Source organism: Cornus florida, unplaced genomic scaffold, assembly GCF_030987335.1.
Source record: "Cornus florida cultivar Cherokee Brave unplaced genomic scaffold, ASM3098733v1 CherokeeBrave_3.0.0_Hap2_Chr05, whole genome shotgun sequence".
In the NCBI taxonomy this organism is placed as follows: domain Eukaryota; kingdom Viridiplantae; phylum Streptophyta; class Magnoliopsida; order Cornales; family Cornaceae; genus Cornus; species Cornus florida.
Window position 1 is genome coordinate 82649349 of NW_026775575.1, and position 17899 is coordinate 82667247.

The following is a 17899-nucleotide window of genomic DNA, read 5'->3' on the forward strand; positions in this document are numbered from 1 at the left end:
TCTACGTCACATTTTCAAAAAATTTACAATATCGTCGTGTATAACAACTATTTGTTGCTCGTTATCCCGTAGTACCCAAAACTTTCTCGTCTGCAACGTCCCTTCCCGTTGCATTTCAACTTCTACCCGATCACTTCATTACAACTAGACTAAACTACCCTTGTGTTTAGTTGAAAAAACAAAGCAATCCGCGTTCACCTATCACCCTATCAAAGAAGGAAAGAAAGAAGATAAATAAATCCGAGGGACTATAGAATTTTAAATTCAAATCTATACAAAAGTGAAACTGCTACAATCATTTAAATTTTAAAACTTAAATATAAAATTTGATAACCTAATAAACAACGAAAAGTGTATAATGGTATTTTTGTTAAGTAATTAGAGTTTACAAAGTCATTATAATTTTTTTTTTTTTTTTTTGGGGAGGAATTGTTTATGAAAACACAATATTTAGTTAGGGTTCCCTAGGAGGAGGCCCGCCACATTACCAAAAGGGTTTCTCGGTAATTACGCGCTGACCGTGAAACGTATATAAGTAGAGAGAGAAAGGGAATGTAATCTGATGAGAGAGAGAGAGAGGCACAGAGTTTCTTCCTTGGTCAATAAGAGTCTCCTTCTTTTTCTCTCACTAAATTGGTTTCTCTTAGTACTCCTCGAATTTAAGTATTAGTCGAACACAAAACCTCATAGTTCTCGCCAATGGCGTTCCAGACTGAAGTCTCGGATGGTTGGAAAAAGAAGCGCAAAATAGAAAACAACAACCCAAAGCTTATTGTTGGTGACAAAGTTGAAGTAATGTGGCTTTGCTTTTATGATTTATATCATTATACATATGTGTATATGATTGTGTTCGTTTTTATTTCAATGGGTTGTGATTTCTGTTATTTTGGGTTTTCTGTTTTTTTTTTTTTTTACTTTAATTTTTGTTTTAATCTTGTGTACAATAATTTCAGTCTCTAGGCTCTGTTTTCTTGTTTGGTAATTTTTATATTCTTGATTTCTTGTCTTTGTGTTTTTCGTTCAGTATACAATAATCTTGCCTTTTAGTTTGATTTGAACGTATATAATTTGTATGGTTTTTTTTTCCTCTTTCTCTTTCTATGCACATATATATATATATATATATATATAAATATGAATAAGTATTATTTTAAGAATATGGCTCATAAGAGCATGAGTTCTTTTTATAAATCACCACTGTAGTTTTGAGACTTATGCTATGTTTGGGGCGGCTTAGATTTGGAATTGGAGGAAACTTGTTTCAGTTCCAAATCCAAGGGGTGGATTCGGTGCTCCGAACGCAACATTAGGAAAATTTAATTGAATCTTAACAATGGATGGATCATGATCAGTGACATTGGTGCGAGTTTAATCTCAGAGGTTAGGTCTGTCTCGAGTCTTCCCTCTCCAACACTCTGCCTGATCGAACTAGGTAATGTTATACAACATACACATAAATATGTATTGTATGATAGTTTCATTGCAAAATTATAGTCAGATAGGGGTGTTGCGGTAATGCCCTACAACTTGCTGTTTTTTCAGTCATAAATCTGTGTATGAGCTGAGGAAGTGTTTTATGTGTGCAATATTTAGCAATTAAAAACTTATAATTTTATTGTTTGATTTGGTTATTATTGAATTCAGTATAAACAATTATTCTTTAATCTATGTGTGCCTAATTTAGTAATCAAAGAAATTTATAGTATTTAGTTTAATTTATAATTATACTTAATTGTCTATATATCATTTATATGTTTATCTCATCAAGGGTTTTTGTATACTTTTGCAAAGTTTCTATGATTGTGTTGATTTTTTACAGCCTCTCTGTCTCTCTAGCTGTTCATGCAATTATTAAGTTAGGATTCTAGAGGTTTAACAAGTTTGTGGATTTTAATTAATACTTCAGATTTTTCTTTTCATCTTTTTTATCGTAATTGAATTACTTCATAATGGATTTTATTTGGTTAACGAGTTTATGGTTCCATACCAAGGGGACAAAAAAGTTCCATGTGTTTCATGAATGCTTTTCCTTTTTTATCTATAGTGTTCATGCAATCCTTATTTTGGGGTTTTATGGGGTAAAAAAGTGTGCATTGGTTTCGTCAATACGTTGCTTTTATAGCTGTTTTTTCAGTTTCAATTTCAAGGACTTTTTTTTGTAAAAAATGTGATTTTTATTTCAGGTAAGGAGTCGTGAAGAAGGTTTAAAGGGGTCATGGCACGTTGGAACTGTAATTGCCCGTGAAAAACAGGCTCGTCGGGTGAAATATGAACATCTTTTATGTGATAATGAGTCAGAAATGCTCACTGAACGTGTACGAGTTAGTTCCATTGTTGATGGGATCGTTTCGAACAACATGACACAGTCTCATTGTCGTGGCCTGATAAGGCCATTACCACCTCTGCTTCATGTTGCAGAATGGTCTCCCCACTATGCACAATGTGTTGATGTGTATTACAAGGAGGCTTGGTGGGAAGGTGTGATTTTTGACCATGAAGATGGTTCGGAGCAAAGAAAGATTTTCTTTCCGGATACAGATGAAGTAATGAAGTTTGGAATTGAGATGTTACGTATTACTCAGGATTGGGATGAGTTTACCGAAGATTGGAAGCCTCGTGGGAATTGGCTATTTCTCGAGTTCATTGAGGAATTAGAGCCAGAGTGGCCCCTTCAAGTTTCTGTGAGGCAAATGTGGTATGACTTACAGGGCAAAGAGGGTTTTGTGAAGCTTAAGGAGTGGATTTGTTCTGCCAGATCTATCTGGGAAGATCTGGTGTTGGATGTTCTTAATGATAATTTTAAGCTAACTCTAGACGAATTTTTTCTCAAATTGGATCCTCCGGAGGGCTTGGTCCAGGAATCCCAGCAGGCACTGGAATTATCTGAACCTCATGATGTTGTACCCTTTCAAGATGATGGCTCAGAGACCGGATTGCTACCTCCAACTAATCCCACTAATGCTAGTGTTCCATCTCAAGAGGACATTGATTGGGGTTTCATGGAGGAAGGTGGATTGGATTTCAATCTTCCAACAAGCTCAAAAATGCCCTGCCCTGAGGAAATACTGTGTGAGGAACCTCCGGCTTCATCAAGTCCATTGTTAAATCCTGGTAATTTTAGGATCTATAGCAAGCGGAAAGATGCTAAAGACTTATTGAGAAAAAAACCAACAGTGAGGAAGGAGATAGCTGTCAAGCGTCCTCGTCAATATATAGATGTTGAACCTGAATATTGTCCTCAAGCCGTGTGGAACTATTATTTGCTTACATTACGGGATAAGGATGACCACTATAGCAAGCGGAAAGAATCTAAAGACTTAATTCCTATAGTAAAGAAGCACCTCTCATTTATTGGGTGGAAATTCTTTGCAGCTTGGAAGCAAGCTAGATGGGAATTGCGGTATCAATCGCCAAGTAAAGTTTACTATTCTCTTCGAGAAGCCTGCAGATGCTATATAAATGAAGGAGGATTATCTGGTTTTGGTGTTTCTACCAGTAGACCAGAGCAAACTACAAGTGCCAATGAGGATGCCGAGCAGTTAGCTGGTGATAAACCATCTTCACCATTAATTGGTGAGATGAAGGGAAATTTGTTACTCCAAAATGCATTACCTGAAAACTGGGCAACAGAACCTTCTAGTTTGTCACCATCAAGGAAACTTATTGAACTTGATGAAGTAGAAGTCCAAGGTATTAGAGAACTCCAAAAAGAGAAAAAAAGTAATGAACTAGACTTTGCATCGCACTTGCTTCATAAGGAGGACCAAAATGCTAGATCCCAAATTCTGAAGAATGGCCAAGAATCTAAAAATTCTTCATTCAAATTAACACGTGATTCGGATGACGATTCTCCAAAAAGTGTGCCTCTATCTAGAAAACGAGTCAAGAAGGTAGAGGTTCCTTCTTCCTCTTACCACGGTTCTCGAACTGTATTGTCTTGGTTAATTGACAAGGGTGTGGTGTTGCCTGGGGCGAAAGTGCATTACCGTAACAAAAAGGATCATCATTCAATGGCAGAAGGGCAGATAACTCGTGATGGGATCCTATGCAGTTGTTGCCAAAACTTTTTTACACTTACTAAATTCGAAGCTCATGCTGGCAGCACTTACCACCGACCATCTGCCAACATTTTTTTAGAGGATGGAAGGTCTCTATCAGAATGCCAGTTGCAACTCAAATCTAATGATAATAGTAGAAGCTTTATAACAGATACACATGAGATGAACGGTAAGAGGCATCACAAAGCAAATGATCGCATATGTTATGTCTGTAACTTTGGGGGTACATTAATTTTATGCGATCAATGTCCATCTTCATTTCATACTCATTGCCTTGGTTTGAAGGTAAATATTTTGATTTTTGCGAATATGTTAGCTCCAATTTTGTTTATTTTTTTTTAAAGAATATATGACTGAATATTATGAGTTTTTAATGTTGAACTGAATTTTGTTGTTTATTTAGGATATTCCAGAAGGTGACTGGTTCTGCCCGTCATGCTGTTGTGGAATTTGTCACGAAAGCAAATTTGACCAAGACGCTAAACAATTGGAGAATAGTGTTCTCATTTGTGATCAGTGCGAGCATCAATGTGAGTTAATTGTGATCTGTTCGTACTTTGTAGTTGTGTTATATTATGAGCACACTCACATATCCATAGGGGTGATGGGGTCATTGCTGGTGCAATGGTAATAGTTCGGACTGACATGCCCAAGGAAGTGGTTTTAAGTCTGAGATCAGTCACTTCCAAAATAATCCTAATCCACTCACTGAGCCACCGGGCACCCATGTAGGCAAAATCAGTACTGAGTAATAAAATAAAATAAACTTATAAACTAAATAGTTATTAAGTGACAATTAGTAAATTTAAACTGTAACTCAAAATAACTATTTTAATGACATCGATTTAATGAGCCTGCTAGAGTGTTGTGGTATTTTAGGTTTAGTTATAATTTTGTGTTCAAGTAGAGTCATGTGTTTTGTGGTAGATTAAACTACAATAAACTTGAGATGAGATGATCAAGTTGTGGATCTACATAACCTTTGGAAGGCTTTCCTCTCTCCTTGTCACCACATAAACTATTATAATATATTCTTTGACTCTATTATCTATTTTTTTTATTATTATACTATTATTCTATTTCATTTCAGGTGTTTAGTCAGCCTGACCTAATATGATTTTCTAATAAAAATATTAGATGGATGAAAATTCACCTAGCATCTCCCACCTGACACTAGCTTGATTTCAAAAATGAAGTAATTTTATAATAATTAAAACCAACTTTTGAGAGCTAGACATTTTTTTTTTCTTTTTTTTCCCTGGAGAGCAACTTTTTAGATGGATACTTATTGGCCAGGTAGGCGAACACCAAACTAGTCCAAACTAATAATATTAGGTGAATCCTCCATCTTTCTGTGTTTTTCTACAATAATCAGGCATAAATGGCCGGGATGCCAGTCTGATGTGTGGTGCCTTCTTGACATGAATAAAATTGGGCCTGGGAAGCCAGGATGTGCCTCCGGCCCTTGGACCAAATTCACACCATAGTATATATGTTCGTATGCATGTAAACCTGCAGTTATATATGTTTCTGATGTATACATCAATTTTATTCAGACCATGCAGGATGCCTAAGGAAGCTAGGTCTTATGCAGCTGGACAGTAATCCTGAAGGAAATTGGTTTTGCAATAAAAATTGTGAACAGGTATTTCAGACATTTCCTTCCTTTTTTATATAGCTTTAGGGTTAACACTAGTTTTGTTTAGACTTTGCTTTTGTTCACGTGTATCTTTTTTTCAAGTTGTCTTCTTCAGAAGCATCATTTTTTATCTTTGTATTAAAATCTTAAAACCTTGTGAATAACTTGTACTTTATTTGCCTTAGTTGCACTTTGATTTGAACCAACATGGACATAATTCTTGCTTAAATTGATAAAATAAGCTTGTTTCTTTCAGTTTCTGATGTGGCATGATTCCCTCTTTTTTCCTGCGCTCCTTACAAGAACGAATAGCCAGTATTAATTTGCAGATTTCAGCTGTTGATGCAAGAATAAAAAGAGCAGAAACTATTATACTTTTTTCTATTAATTGTTCATCAAGCTAGGGTTAGGAACTCTCTATAAATAGAAAGGGAGTTGGGTGGAGAAGGTAGAGAAGAAAAAGAATGGAGTGAGTGAGTGAGAAGAGAAGAGAGTGGGTGAGAGTAGAGAGATGCAAATTCATAGAAATTGGTGTGTGTGGCGATAGAGATAATGAATGGGTAGAACACCGATGGTGAAGAGTGGTAGACCGTGAAAGGCTCGAATATCTGACATCATACCTTGAGCAGAGAGTGTGTGTACACGGTTAAGTGTTCAAAGTCTCTACTGGTGTAATTTCTCATGAGGTAGTAAGGGAGTGGGCATTCTTTGCAGTTGTATATTCTCTTCTTGATTCAGTATAGTGAAATTTTCTTCTCTCCAGGAATGTAGGTCGATTTCGGCCGAACCACGTAAAATATCAGAGCAAGTTTGCACGCTTCCGCTGTCCAACAATATATACACACACACACACATAGTTTGATATACGAGGGCAGGCCTTGGTGCAACGGTAAGGTTGCTCCATTGTGACCTGTAGGTCATGGGTTCAAACTTCAAAGTAGGAAACAGTCTCTCCACATACAGAGATACGGCAGTGTATGTCAAAGCCTCCCCAGACCCCGCAGTGATAGGAGCCTCGTGCACTGGGCTAGTCTTTTTTTATACATGGTTTGATATTTCTAGGGATTTAGGGGTTTTGAGTTTTCAGTTGAGCTGGTGTTGGTTCCAATACTAACAATCCTCAAGCTTGAGTGCATTACCTTCCCGGTTGGCTAATGTAATTTTATGGAACTAACTTTCAGGCTTGGGTCTGAAGAAGCAAATACAGGTAATGAAGAATGCAAGATTAATATATAACTAGGTTTTCACATATTTGAACAGAGGCAGTCACATATGCAACTGGGAAATAAGCACTCAAGTAAGTCTTCTAGTCTCTTCATCCATACTAGCATTCAACCTTTGGAGTATCCAAGACTTAATAAAGGAACTCTAATAGTAGATATTTCACTTGCTCTTTCAGGAAGATCTTATTCCTCACGTTCTTATGTGTTTAGTGAAGCCTCATTGTAACCTCTTATTGGAAAATCATAGCGTTAAAGAAGCATTAAAAATAATTGTGCTACTGAGGTGCAACAATTTGGAGCTGAGTTACCAAGGCTATTAAAGTTTTTCAACCCATTGCAAGACCAGAGTCATTAGTGTATTTACCAATATTATATGAATTTAGTTCAAGTATTATATTAGTTTTGTTGGAATTTTTTTGATGTGGTTTGTGATTTTTTATTTTTTTTACCTTTTTCAGATGTGTTTTGTGATTTAAATGATTGAGATAATGATTTTTTTTTTTTTTTTTTTTTTTTTTTTTTGGGTAAGTGAGATAATGGTTGCCTGGGAGCACTTATGTGAAAAACATGGTTATCCTGATTATCTAACAAATTAGACTAATAAAGAGCATGGTTGAAGGCCATGCTTCATTGACTGTGCTTGTAAGTAATATGTAAAATTTTAGGGGCATGATAAACATAACTAACATGTATGGTTGGTGTATACCATCTCATAGATGGGACCTTTTTAAACATAATAATATGTGTGGGTTTTGATACTCTTTTGTTCTTTATGCAGATATTTATCAGCCTTCGCAAGCTTTTGGGTAAGCCAGTTTCACTGGGTAAAGATGATTTAACCTTGACTCTATTGAAATACACGAAACGTGACAAAGATGATGCCTCTGATTATGATGCATCACTGGAGAATAACAACAAGCTCGTTGATGCCCTTGGTTTAATGCACGAGTGTTTTAAGCCTCTAAAAGAATTTCGCTCGAGGGATCTTGTTGAAGATGTTATCTTCAGCAGATGGTGAGATAATTCTATCTTCAAATCCAGTTTTCATGGATTATTGTGCATGTCTCCGTGTGTTTTGTCTCAGCAACACTACATTGCTTATATTGTTACTCGATGTATACCTTAGAAGTCATGCAAATTCACCTGTTAACCTCGTGATAGTCTTTATTTTTCTTGTTAACTGTTGAACTAGAAAGTGCTATTTTATTTATTTATTTATTTTCTGATTTCAGTTTTATAATTCCTTTACTGATATTCTAGTCATACCATGTAATCGGATTATATGTACTTGTGGTTATGTTAATATTCTTAAAATTATGTTATTCCTTGTTTTAGTAATTTGTGACTTTGTTCGTATTCTACTTCTTCGTTGAAATTCCATTTTTTCTGATTTCAGATTTATATTTTAGTTATTGGTATTCTAGCAATGCCTTGTAATCAGGTTGTTTATACTTGCGGTAACGTTGATTTTCTTACAGTTCTGTAATTCGTTGTTTTAGTGGTATGTGACTGTGTTTATGACTTCATTTTTTGTCAAAAGTTTTTCTCATGGCCTCAGTTTTCTCCCTTGATAGAGGAAACCTCTTTTGTTTGCTTCCTTGTGTCTCTTCTATTAAAGTTTGTTCAATATCAGGTTTACTACTTCAATGATCTTCTCTTTCAGCTTTGAATATCAATCCCATGTCACTAATAACTCATAACTCTCTTACCTCACTTTCCTTCACATCTCTGTACCTATCTGTATAATTACAACAGATTCTTTGCACCATCATGTATGTTGTCTCTTCCTCATGGCATGGACCCTAAACAATTACATACGTCATTAGGCCCATTACCTAGTGTTAGTCGTTAGCCGAGAGTGCTGGGAGGGGTGGAGCGGGTACAGACCTAACCTTTGGCTTCGTTTGTACAAAGAGGCTGCCCTCAAGCTCACATATGCGTTCTCACGTTTGAGAAGTAAAGCTTTTACCACTCTACCAAGCAAGTCCCTATTCTGAACTCTAGCATGCCAAATATAAATGGTTCCCAGCCATACATTATTATAAAGATGTGTATAATTAAAGAAGGGTACTCAATAGATAGTATTCTTTCTTATTATAGGATGACATGTTATAAATCCTATCACCAGCTAGAATGACTTTGATATATCCAAAAGAAGTTTTTTTTTTTTTTTTTTAAATTAAAGTTGGACAAACCTTCCCCGTTTTGTGTTAGTTTGATGAAAGATATATTTGGTGAATACTTTTGCTTAGGTCTGCCATTGACAAAAGTTTTAGATCACTACTTTTAATTGATTTCATCTACCTCTAAACCTTGTGATGTTTTTCATTACATTATTGTTGGCATGTAAAGTTATGTCTGTCTGTCAGTGTCCTTGGATAGTTCCTCTATTCTTTACTTAATGACACCCCTTATCATTGCTCCAAGACTGATGGGTTTTTTTGCAAATTTTGCAGTTCAGGGCTCAGGCGTTTGAACTTCAAAGGGTTTTATACATTCATTTTGGAAGGATATGATGAATTGATTACAGCTGCTGCTGTAAGGTATTCGTAATTGCAGATCTGATTTGAACCTATATTCTTCTTGTTTTGTGGGACTATAATGAAATGAAATACATTCATTTTTTTTTTTTATATTTTTTTTGTAATTTAATATATCTGTTTCTTTTTCCTTCTTAAGGATTTATGGTAAAAAGGTGGCAGAAGTACCGCTTGTTGGTACACGGAGTGATTTTCGCAATCGTGGAATGTGTCACATCTTGATGAATGGGCTTGAAAAGGTAATTTTTTTTTATTTTTTTATGTGCTTGTATGGATAGGGGTGTGGGGTAAGGGAAGTGCTGGTATGAACTTTTGTCGAACACAGTTTGTTTGTGGTTTTAACATTTAGTTGTTCTATCACTGATGCTATTGGTGGTTTGAAACCCAAGATATAATGCATCGATTCTAGTTGATGTAGGTTTTATATGAAATGAATGTATTATATAAATGCCATAGTTCTCTTCGGTCTCTAAAGTGTTATTTGATTTTCTTCTGGGGATTGTTATAAATTGGATCAGTACGTTAGAGCATCTTTCATTTAGAATTGTTAGTGCTATCTTTTCTTTTAATTTATTTTTACTTCTTCTTTTCCCCAAGTAAGTAAATTTTTAGTCATTCATTATCAATTCTGTACTTATTGATGTCTGCTTCTATAAGCACTGCGTTTTTCATAGTATTACTTGCTGATGTCTGCTTCTATAAGCACTGCGTTTTTCACGGGTGTCTTTATAATCGTTTTATTGGTTAGGATAACATCTTATGCCTATATGGTTTACATTTTGTCATTCCTTTAATAGTTTTCCACATTTGTTTTCAGATGCTCATGGATTTAGGAATCGAGAGGCTAGTTTTGCCTGCTGTTCCTGGCGTCGTGAACAGTTGGATTACTTCATTCGGGTTTTCAAAAATGACAAAATCTGAGAGACACAGTTTCCTGGATTACACTTTCCTTGAATTCCAGGATATTATCATGTGCCAGAAACTCTTAACGAGAATCCCTTCTGCAGAACCAAGCCTATTAGAAGGTACTTTTAATGTGCCCCGGCTACTTTATGGAAAGAGACTAGAACATTTCACAAGCTAACTTTCACTGATATTGCAGGAACTCAGCAACAATTTTATGAGGATGTCAATGGAGGTGATAATGATATTGATATCGACCGAAATTGTGCCGATGAGTTATTTCAAGCTGACCAAATGGAAGCGACCGAAATTGAGGACCAATGTCAGGTGCAGTATGTCTCCCCTCTCATTTCTTCTGTGTTATGTGGTTTAAACTAGAAGGAATATGTACAAGGACTCAAATTTTCATTATATATAATGATGAATAAATACACACCCCCAAAAATTACACTCAGCATCCAGTAGAGAGAGTCATATTCAAGTCAGTTGAGGAAGATAAAGGAGGATTTCCGATTTTGAGAGTTCAATTTTTACTTTGTACATGTCATACTAATGTAGAAGAAAAGTTTGTACAGAGAGAATTCATGTCATACTAACGAAGAAGAAAAGTTTGTACAGAGAGAGTTCATGTGGCCGAGCCCATTCATTTGAGTTAAGGCAAGGATGATGATGATGCTGATATCAATTCAGATGAAAGTGATATATATATATATATATATTGGGTTTATTGTATCCGTTGTTTTAGAAAAATATGACGAGAAGCTAAAAGTTGCATTGAATATTATGTCAAATGCCCAGAAAAGACTAGCTACAGATGATACATATAATATATATATATATATATATATATGTACTGGGAATTTCAAGCGAACGCATGCACAGTTACAATATGTTGTCCCTACCAATTTCTTGATGAAAATAAATTTTATTCCAATGTCAGAGTTATTATTAAATGCTAAATCTAACATTGTGCGCACTATGGACTCAGCAACATGCAAAATATCACACATGAACTAAAATATTATCCAAATGTAATTATATTATATTTCGTAATACGAATTAGTGCTTTGAAATTGAAATTGAAAATAAGTTATTTTGAGTAAATGATGAGTCAGTGGCGTCGGGCCACTGTCACGGTCGGGTCGGATTCTTTTTGGCATAACCTTTCAGAGAGAAAATCAAAGCAAAGGAACATTTGAAAGCCTTCCATTTAAACGAATTACAAGATATTGATGGTAAACTTCAAAAGCTTGCATCCAAAAAACAACATGCTGATAGTGATCAAGGCTTAAATATCACAACACCAAATATTATTATCACTTTTACATATCACCTATTACAGTACACCAGCAGGGCATCTATATTACCACATATGCTGCAAGTTCTACCCTAAAACTCGCACATATGAACCGTCCTCCAGAATGGACATTAGCTTCGGATTGTGAGTCCCGGAGCACCAACTTCCATTATCTGCGGCACGTTGTCGATGATTTTTGGCATCAAATTTCCGTTAGCAGCGGCAGGTGGTTTGTTGTCATAAGCTGAAAGATGGACACCCAGTGCTGCTCTGCCAGAAGGATCGAGGTTGTTCGACCAAGAAGCATCCCACTCGATAGCTTTGGCCGTGCTGCATGCCACACTTGCTCCTCCCGGGACAGTTTGCCTGGCCGGGTTCTGCAGAACCAACAAGAAGAAAATTGACACAATTGAGTTTAGTGTTCCATGAACATGAAGATGACTAACATTTGAGCTTGTTTTGTGATTGGTTCAAACTGATCACCTGTGGGAAGAACCTCTCAAAAATCATTCTGTAGTAGTAAGCTTCCTTTGTGGTTGGGGTGTTATGGGGGAAGATATTTGCCGCTTTAAACATCATTTTATCAGTCACCTGAAAATGAAAGTTTAAGCATCAACTATTCATACCAATCATAGAACTTTCCATAATTAAAAGCATTAACAAGACGTCACAATCTATGTATATTTGACCCTCCACAGATCCCACAATGGCGGGATATTCGTGCACTGGGTTTGCCTTTAACAATCAGTAAGAATCTCTGTCTATACACACACACACAGAGACACATACATGTAGTGCCGCATGGGCTTTGAGGCCATCAATCCAACTGTAGCCGACACCGTCGCTGAATTGCTCCTTCTGCCTATAGAGAATATGCTGCAGGGCATAAAACAGAACATGTCAGTTTAAGTGCTTGATGTTGAGCAATACACACCGAATCAAGAGGAAAATTAGCATTCTAGACCTTTGGCAGATAGGGATGCTCTACGTCATCAAAGGCCTTCCTCAGAACCCACTTTTCCATGCGGCCTTCGTCTCGCTTAATCTGAAAGGAATTTGGAAGATTCAGAGAAACCCACATGATCAATTTCAGAAATTTTGCGTGTTCATATAAAAACAAGCAATTCGATCGATAACCATACCATCTTCCACTCGGGGTCAATGCTCATTGCAACGTTGATGAATTCCTTGTCCAAGAAGGGGACACGAGCTTCCAACCCCCAGGCAGATGATGATTTATTAGCCCTCAAGCAATCATACTGGTGGAGGGCCTTTATCTGCAGAGGAGAATACAAAGAGAACATCAATTTACTGGTATAATCACGGCTTCCAATCATGTGTAGAGAAGCAAGTTGCCATATAACATTTGTTACCTTGCGACATGTCTCATGGTGGAACTCTTCCTTGTTAGGTGCCTTGTGGAAGTACAAGTATCCACCAAAAATCTCGTCAGAGCCTTCACCAGAAATGACCATCTTCACTCCTAGCGACTTAATTTTACGCGACATAAGGAACATAGGGGTGCTTGCTCTGATTGTTGTCACGTCATATGTTTCGATATGATAAATAACATCTTCAATGGCATCAATGCCATCCTGCCACAATCCAGAGACAAATTCACAACTAGTGATTATTAAAATTTTCAAAATGGAAGAACCTAAGAACTTGATCTTCGCAAAACTATGATTGCAGCAATACCTGAACAGTAAAATGAAACTCATGGTGAACGGTTCCCAAATAATCCGCAACTTCTTTTGCAGCCTTCAAATCTGGTGAACCCTGCTCAACCAATTAAGAGATTGGTATAAAGACTAAAGGCAACTCCTCAAAAACTATTTTACCCGGGAAAAAAAAAAAAAAACAATCCTCTGAAGCAATAATTTTCAGGACTTACCTCAAGACCAACACAGAAGGAATGGAGTTGTGTGCCCCATTGCTTGGCAGCCCTTGTGCCTGCCAAATGGCGGGCAGTGATAGAGGCAACCAACGATGAATCTAGGCCTCCGGATAGCAGAACTCCGAAAGGCACATCAGTCATTAGCCTCTTAATTACAGCCTGCACATATTGCAACCAAGACATAACCATCCATGCAAATTCTATCAGTATTATAGTTTCGTAACTGAAAAAAGACTCGATATTGTTATGAAATAGGTTCTAAAATTCATGAATCTCACATTCTCAAAAGCACGTCTGAGAACAAGTGGATCATATGGGGTTGATGGAATGGCCTCGGAGAACCAAGGAGGGTTGTACCATCTGCGAAGACCGCCTTGTTTGCTGGAGTATAAGTGACCAGGAGGAAAGCTCTCGAAATGCTCACAATCATCATTCAAACCTTTCAGTTCGGATGAAATCCAAACAGACCCTGAAGACAAATAGACCAAGTATAATCCTTATTCAGTTCTTAGAGCTAGACATACCAACAAATCAAACTTATTATATGACCCAATGAATTATTACCATCAAGTCCCCAACCAATATAGAGGGAAGTGATCCCAATAGCATCACGAGCAACAATGAAGCTGTTGTCACGGGTGTCAAGTAACACAAACGAAAACATTCCATCCAACATGTCCACAAAATTTTCCCCATGTTCTTCATACTAAGGAACAGTGATTAAACACCACAATTAGCTCAATTAATTGTAATTAAACGAAAAAATATATATAAAATCAATCACGAATCAAGAACTCGCAAGCCTTTCAGATTTCACTGACAGTAAAAAATCAAATTTTAACAATGAACTGAAATCCACTTGTTTCGACGTATAATATTTTTTTTGGAAAATATTTTCATTTTTTAGATAAAATATTATTTTATTTTACTTTTTTTTATGTTTGACAAAGGTTTACGTCAAGATTGAGTTCAAATCTATCGGGCTGGACATGTAAAATAACTTGCCGAAAATTAATGGATAAGTTATTTTTATTAAATTTTAATATGTTTTTTCTTCATAAATATTCTGCGACAACAAAACATCATAAAATAAAAAAACATTTTTTTGAAAAATATTTTACATCCAAACTATATAATATGCTAATGAAATTGCTCACCAGATGGGCAATGACATCACAATCACTTCCAGTGTGAAACTTGTGATTGGGCAAACTCTTTCTTAGCTGCTCATGATTGTATATCTCTCCATTTACCTGGTTTTCAACATATAATATTAACCCATCAACCAATAATTGTAGCAATTTGGTCCATCTGAAAATTAAGAAAAAGAAAAAGAACAAAATTGACAACAAATTTTTTAAAAGCATTGACAAACGACTTACAGTGACGACTATGGACTTGTCCTCATTGAAGAGAGGCTGATCACCGGAAGCAGGATCGATGATCGCTAGCCGTTGATGAGCTAAATAACAGTCACCATACTGGTATAGCCCACTCCAGTCTGGACCGCGATGCTTCAATCTAATACATATATAAAATTGTAATTCAATTTGCATGTATATGGTGTATCAGATTCTGGTGCAGTAAGATATGTACTCCTTTCCTCCATTTGATTTTGAATGAATATAAGACTATTAATTACATAAACTTCTAATGAAATTGATCAATATATGATGGTAAAAAGAAATTCAACATTTTAATATGCCTTAATGAGTGATTAACAGAGTCTTGCTACCAAATACAGTAATTTTGAGAAATGGGTCCCATATATGTATATCTATAATATTTTATATTACTGATGGAAAGGGGATTGAATTGATGATTCAAGTGACCCTTTACAGATATTTTTCATAAAATAATGAAAGTTGCTCATATAAATCAAACTGGGTCCGGCTTCATGTATGCGAGTGAAATAGCAGTTTTTTTCAACAAATATAATCAAAATATGCAGGTTTACCCACCGATATATATATATATATATATATATACCAACTGGTGAGATTGATGATTATCAATATTTCTCTCTCCTCAAATGTGGGATAAGTGAAGTTGTTGATAATTTTGTCTACACATGGTACTAACTTTTTATCTTGAAAGAATTATATGTATATTATATAATACAGACAAAGCGGTCATGCATTGTTACATAGGTAAAAATTCTTACCCATAAATTCTAGCTTAGATGGCATAAACTTTTTCCAAAGGTAAAAATTGGAGCGGTAACAATTACGAAGTTAGATAATCTTTCAATTTTAGCACTCATGTAGAAGTAACACATACTATAATACAAATTATTAGTGAGAAAAGAAAAAATGATGGCAAAATCTAAAAATGGTATATAGAGATTAAGATAAGAAAAAGGAAAAAAAAAAAAAAAATTGAAGAGAAAGAAGGGAAATTGCCTGCGAGAGAGTTCGAGGACTCGAACCCTTTTGGCCTGAGACTCATCTGAGCAGCCCAAAACGGCAAGTATCCCACACATGTTTAATTGTTGGAACTGTTTTTAACTCACTGATAAGCACAAACTTAGACTTAGAAGAAGAATTTAGAGATATACAAATTTAGATAGAGAATTTAGAGAGGGAAAGTTAGAGAGAGAAAATTGAGGATCGAAAAGAGGGTGAGGTTATTGATGCAACTTTGTTGGAGACATGGGAGAAGAAGTAAATAGAGAGAGAGAGAGAGAGACAGAGGTGTTGGTTTGTATGGGAATGAGTGTATTTGGACACCGCTTCAATCGCCACGTATTTATAGTAGACTTGACAAGTAAGGACCCCATCCAAGCGGCGACGTATCCTCGCTTCAATTACCGGTCACCGGCTCCACTCTGATTCTCCCATCACCTCCGGGACCACACCTCTTTCATCACTATGCCACGTGTCCATTACCCATTTGCTCTTTTGTTTAATATATATATATATATATGTAATATATATACAGTATATATTTTTTATTATAGGCAAGAAAATACACAACACCAGCTGCTGCTGCGTGTATTACACGTGCAGTAATGAACGGTTCGGTGTGCTCAGTATTCCGTATACAGTATACAATCAATTTTTTTTCCGGTAGATCCCACTAGGTCACAAGGGCGAAAAACAAAATGGTTACGATAGTTTTATTTGTTGATTGGTTGTACCTTAAGTTACATAAAGCATGAACGAGAACAGGAATGCGAAAATAATAAAATTAAGTCACAAATAATAGTGAAGGAAGCGAAAATGCGTGCAGAACGTGAGAGTAAAAACAGAATTAGAGCGTAAGAATAATAATCGTAAAAGAAAATTGTGTGACTTAGATGATACAAGCACCGTACTACATATGTTGTAACTAATAAATTTTCACCACGAGGCCCTTTGATTCCTTTATTTCATATTGAGTAGTGATAGGCTGTTAATGGCTGTTGGCCTGCAGTATCTGAAAATGGTGAGTAATCTTTGTAGGGACAAAATAGGGGTACATAAATTTCTTGTCAATTGAAAAAAAAAATAATAATAATAACTTTATCGTTTTTATCATTTTTCATTTTGAACCCATAATGTGAAACGTATATCATTGGGAATTAACTTTGTAGTTATGAACTACCCGAATGGAACCGTGAGTCATTATTTTAACATCTCTTGTTTGTCGTTTTTAAACAATGTTGTACAATTTACCTTTTTTTTTTTTCTTTTTTTTTTTTCTTTTTTTTATCTTTTTTTTCTTGTAAATATATATATTTATACATATATGAATCATAATCTCTTACTCCCTATGGAGCAAGAAAATTAATTCACACTTTTTATATAGACCGTTAGATTTAATTTAACGGTCATTTTTCAAACCCACCTACGATATTTCTTTTTAACACAAAACCACTCTCACTCTATTTTTAATTTTACCATTATCACCTATTAACAATAAAAGGTAATTATCAAAATAAAAATAGAAATCTTTAAAAAAAAATAATACTAGTATATTTTACTTAAAAAATTGTTTTTATTTAGATGTTTCTTTGAAAGAAAAACAATACTTGTAGTTTTCAATTTTGTAACAAAAGTATGATATTATAGTTTTTTTCTAAAAAAATCTTATTATTCTTAGTATAAGTAAATTAATATACTTCTCTAGTATAAGTAAATTTACCAACAAATATACTGTAACATTGCATTTTGTGATATGGAATTGATTTATTGAAATTGAAGAAAATTTCATTTAAAGTTTGAACAAAAATCCTTTCTATTTCAATTTGAAGTTGGGCATTTAGTGAAATTCATTATTGAATCTGTGAATTTGTGAATTTGATTATTGGATGATGATGATGTACTGACTATGGTAGGACTGTATAATCCACCTTAGAAAT

The 17899-nt window shown here is 35.4% G+C and overlaps 2 protein-coding genes across 2 annotated transcripts; one reads left to right on the top strand and one right to left on the bottom strand.

The window, feature by feature from the left end:
- The first annotated feature begins 699 nt into the window (after positions 1–699).
- Positions 700–11162, top strand: LOC132309570 (uncharacterized). The gene is made up of 9 exons (XM_059807864.1): positions 700–792; positions 2184–4343; positions 4462–4588; positions 5615–5703; positions 7699–7934; positions 9377–9463; positions 9600–9699; positions 10278–10485; positions 10563–11162. The coding sequence occupies exons 1-9, from the start codon at positions 700–702 to the stop codon at positions 10739–10741; spliced, it is 3279 nt and encodes a 1092-aa protein (XP_059663847.1). The 3' UTR covers positions 10742–11162.
- A 379-nt stretch (positions 11163–11541) lies between these two features.
- Positions 11542–16258, bottom strand: LOC132307205 (asparagine synthetase [glutamine-hydrolyzing] 1-like). Its single transcript, XM_059804901.1, has 13 exons — positions 15960–16258; positions 14940–15078; positions 14715–14810; positions 14122–14263; positions 13836–14026; positions 13555–13716; positions 13359–13439; positions 13034–13255; positions 12803–12937; positions 12625–12705; positions 12450–12536; positions 12144–12251; positions 11542–12037 (listed from the first exon to the last, which is right to left on the bottom strand). Exons 1-13 carry the CDS (start codon positions 16037–16039, stop codon positions 11792–11794), a joined length of 1770 nt encoding a protein of 589 aa, XP_059660884.1. The 5' UTR covers positions 16040–16258; the 3' UTR covers positions 11542–11791.
- Between the last annotated feature and the right edge of the window lie 1641 nt (positions 16259–17899).

Bases quoted from the DNA above. Each gene is read 5' to 3' on its own strand.
- LOC132309570 (XM_059807864.1), top strand. From the start codon at position 700: ATGGCGTTCCAGACTGAAGTCTCGGATGGTTGGAAAAAGAAGCGCAAA. The intron at 4,589-5,614 runs GTGAGTTAATTG...AATTTTATTCAG, and splicing joins TGATCAGTGCGAGCATCAAT to ACCATGCAGGATGCCTAAGG. The intron at 5,704-7,698 runs GTATTTCAGACA...TTCTTTATGCAG, and splicing joins GCAATAAAAATTGTGAACAG to ATATTTATCAGCCTTCGCAA.
- LOC132307205 (XM_059804901.1), bottom strand. From the start codon at position 16,039: ATGTGTGGGATACTTGCCGTTTTGGGCTGCTCAGATGAGTCTCAGGCC. The intron at 13,440-13,554 runs GTAAGTCCTGAA...TTGGTTGAGCAG, and splicing joins CCTTCTGTGTTGGTCTTGAG to GGTTCACCAGATTTGAAGGC. The intron at 12,706-12,802 runs GTATGGTTATCG...AATTCCTTTCAG, and splicing joins TTGACCCCGAGTGGAAGATG to ATTAAGCGAGACGAAGGCCG.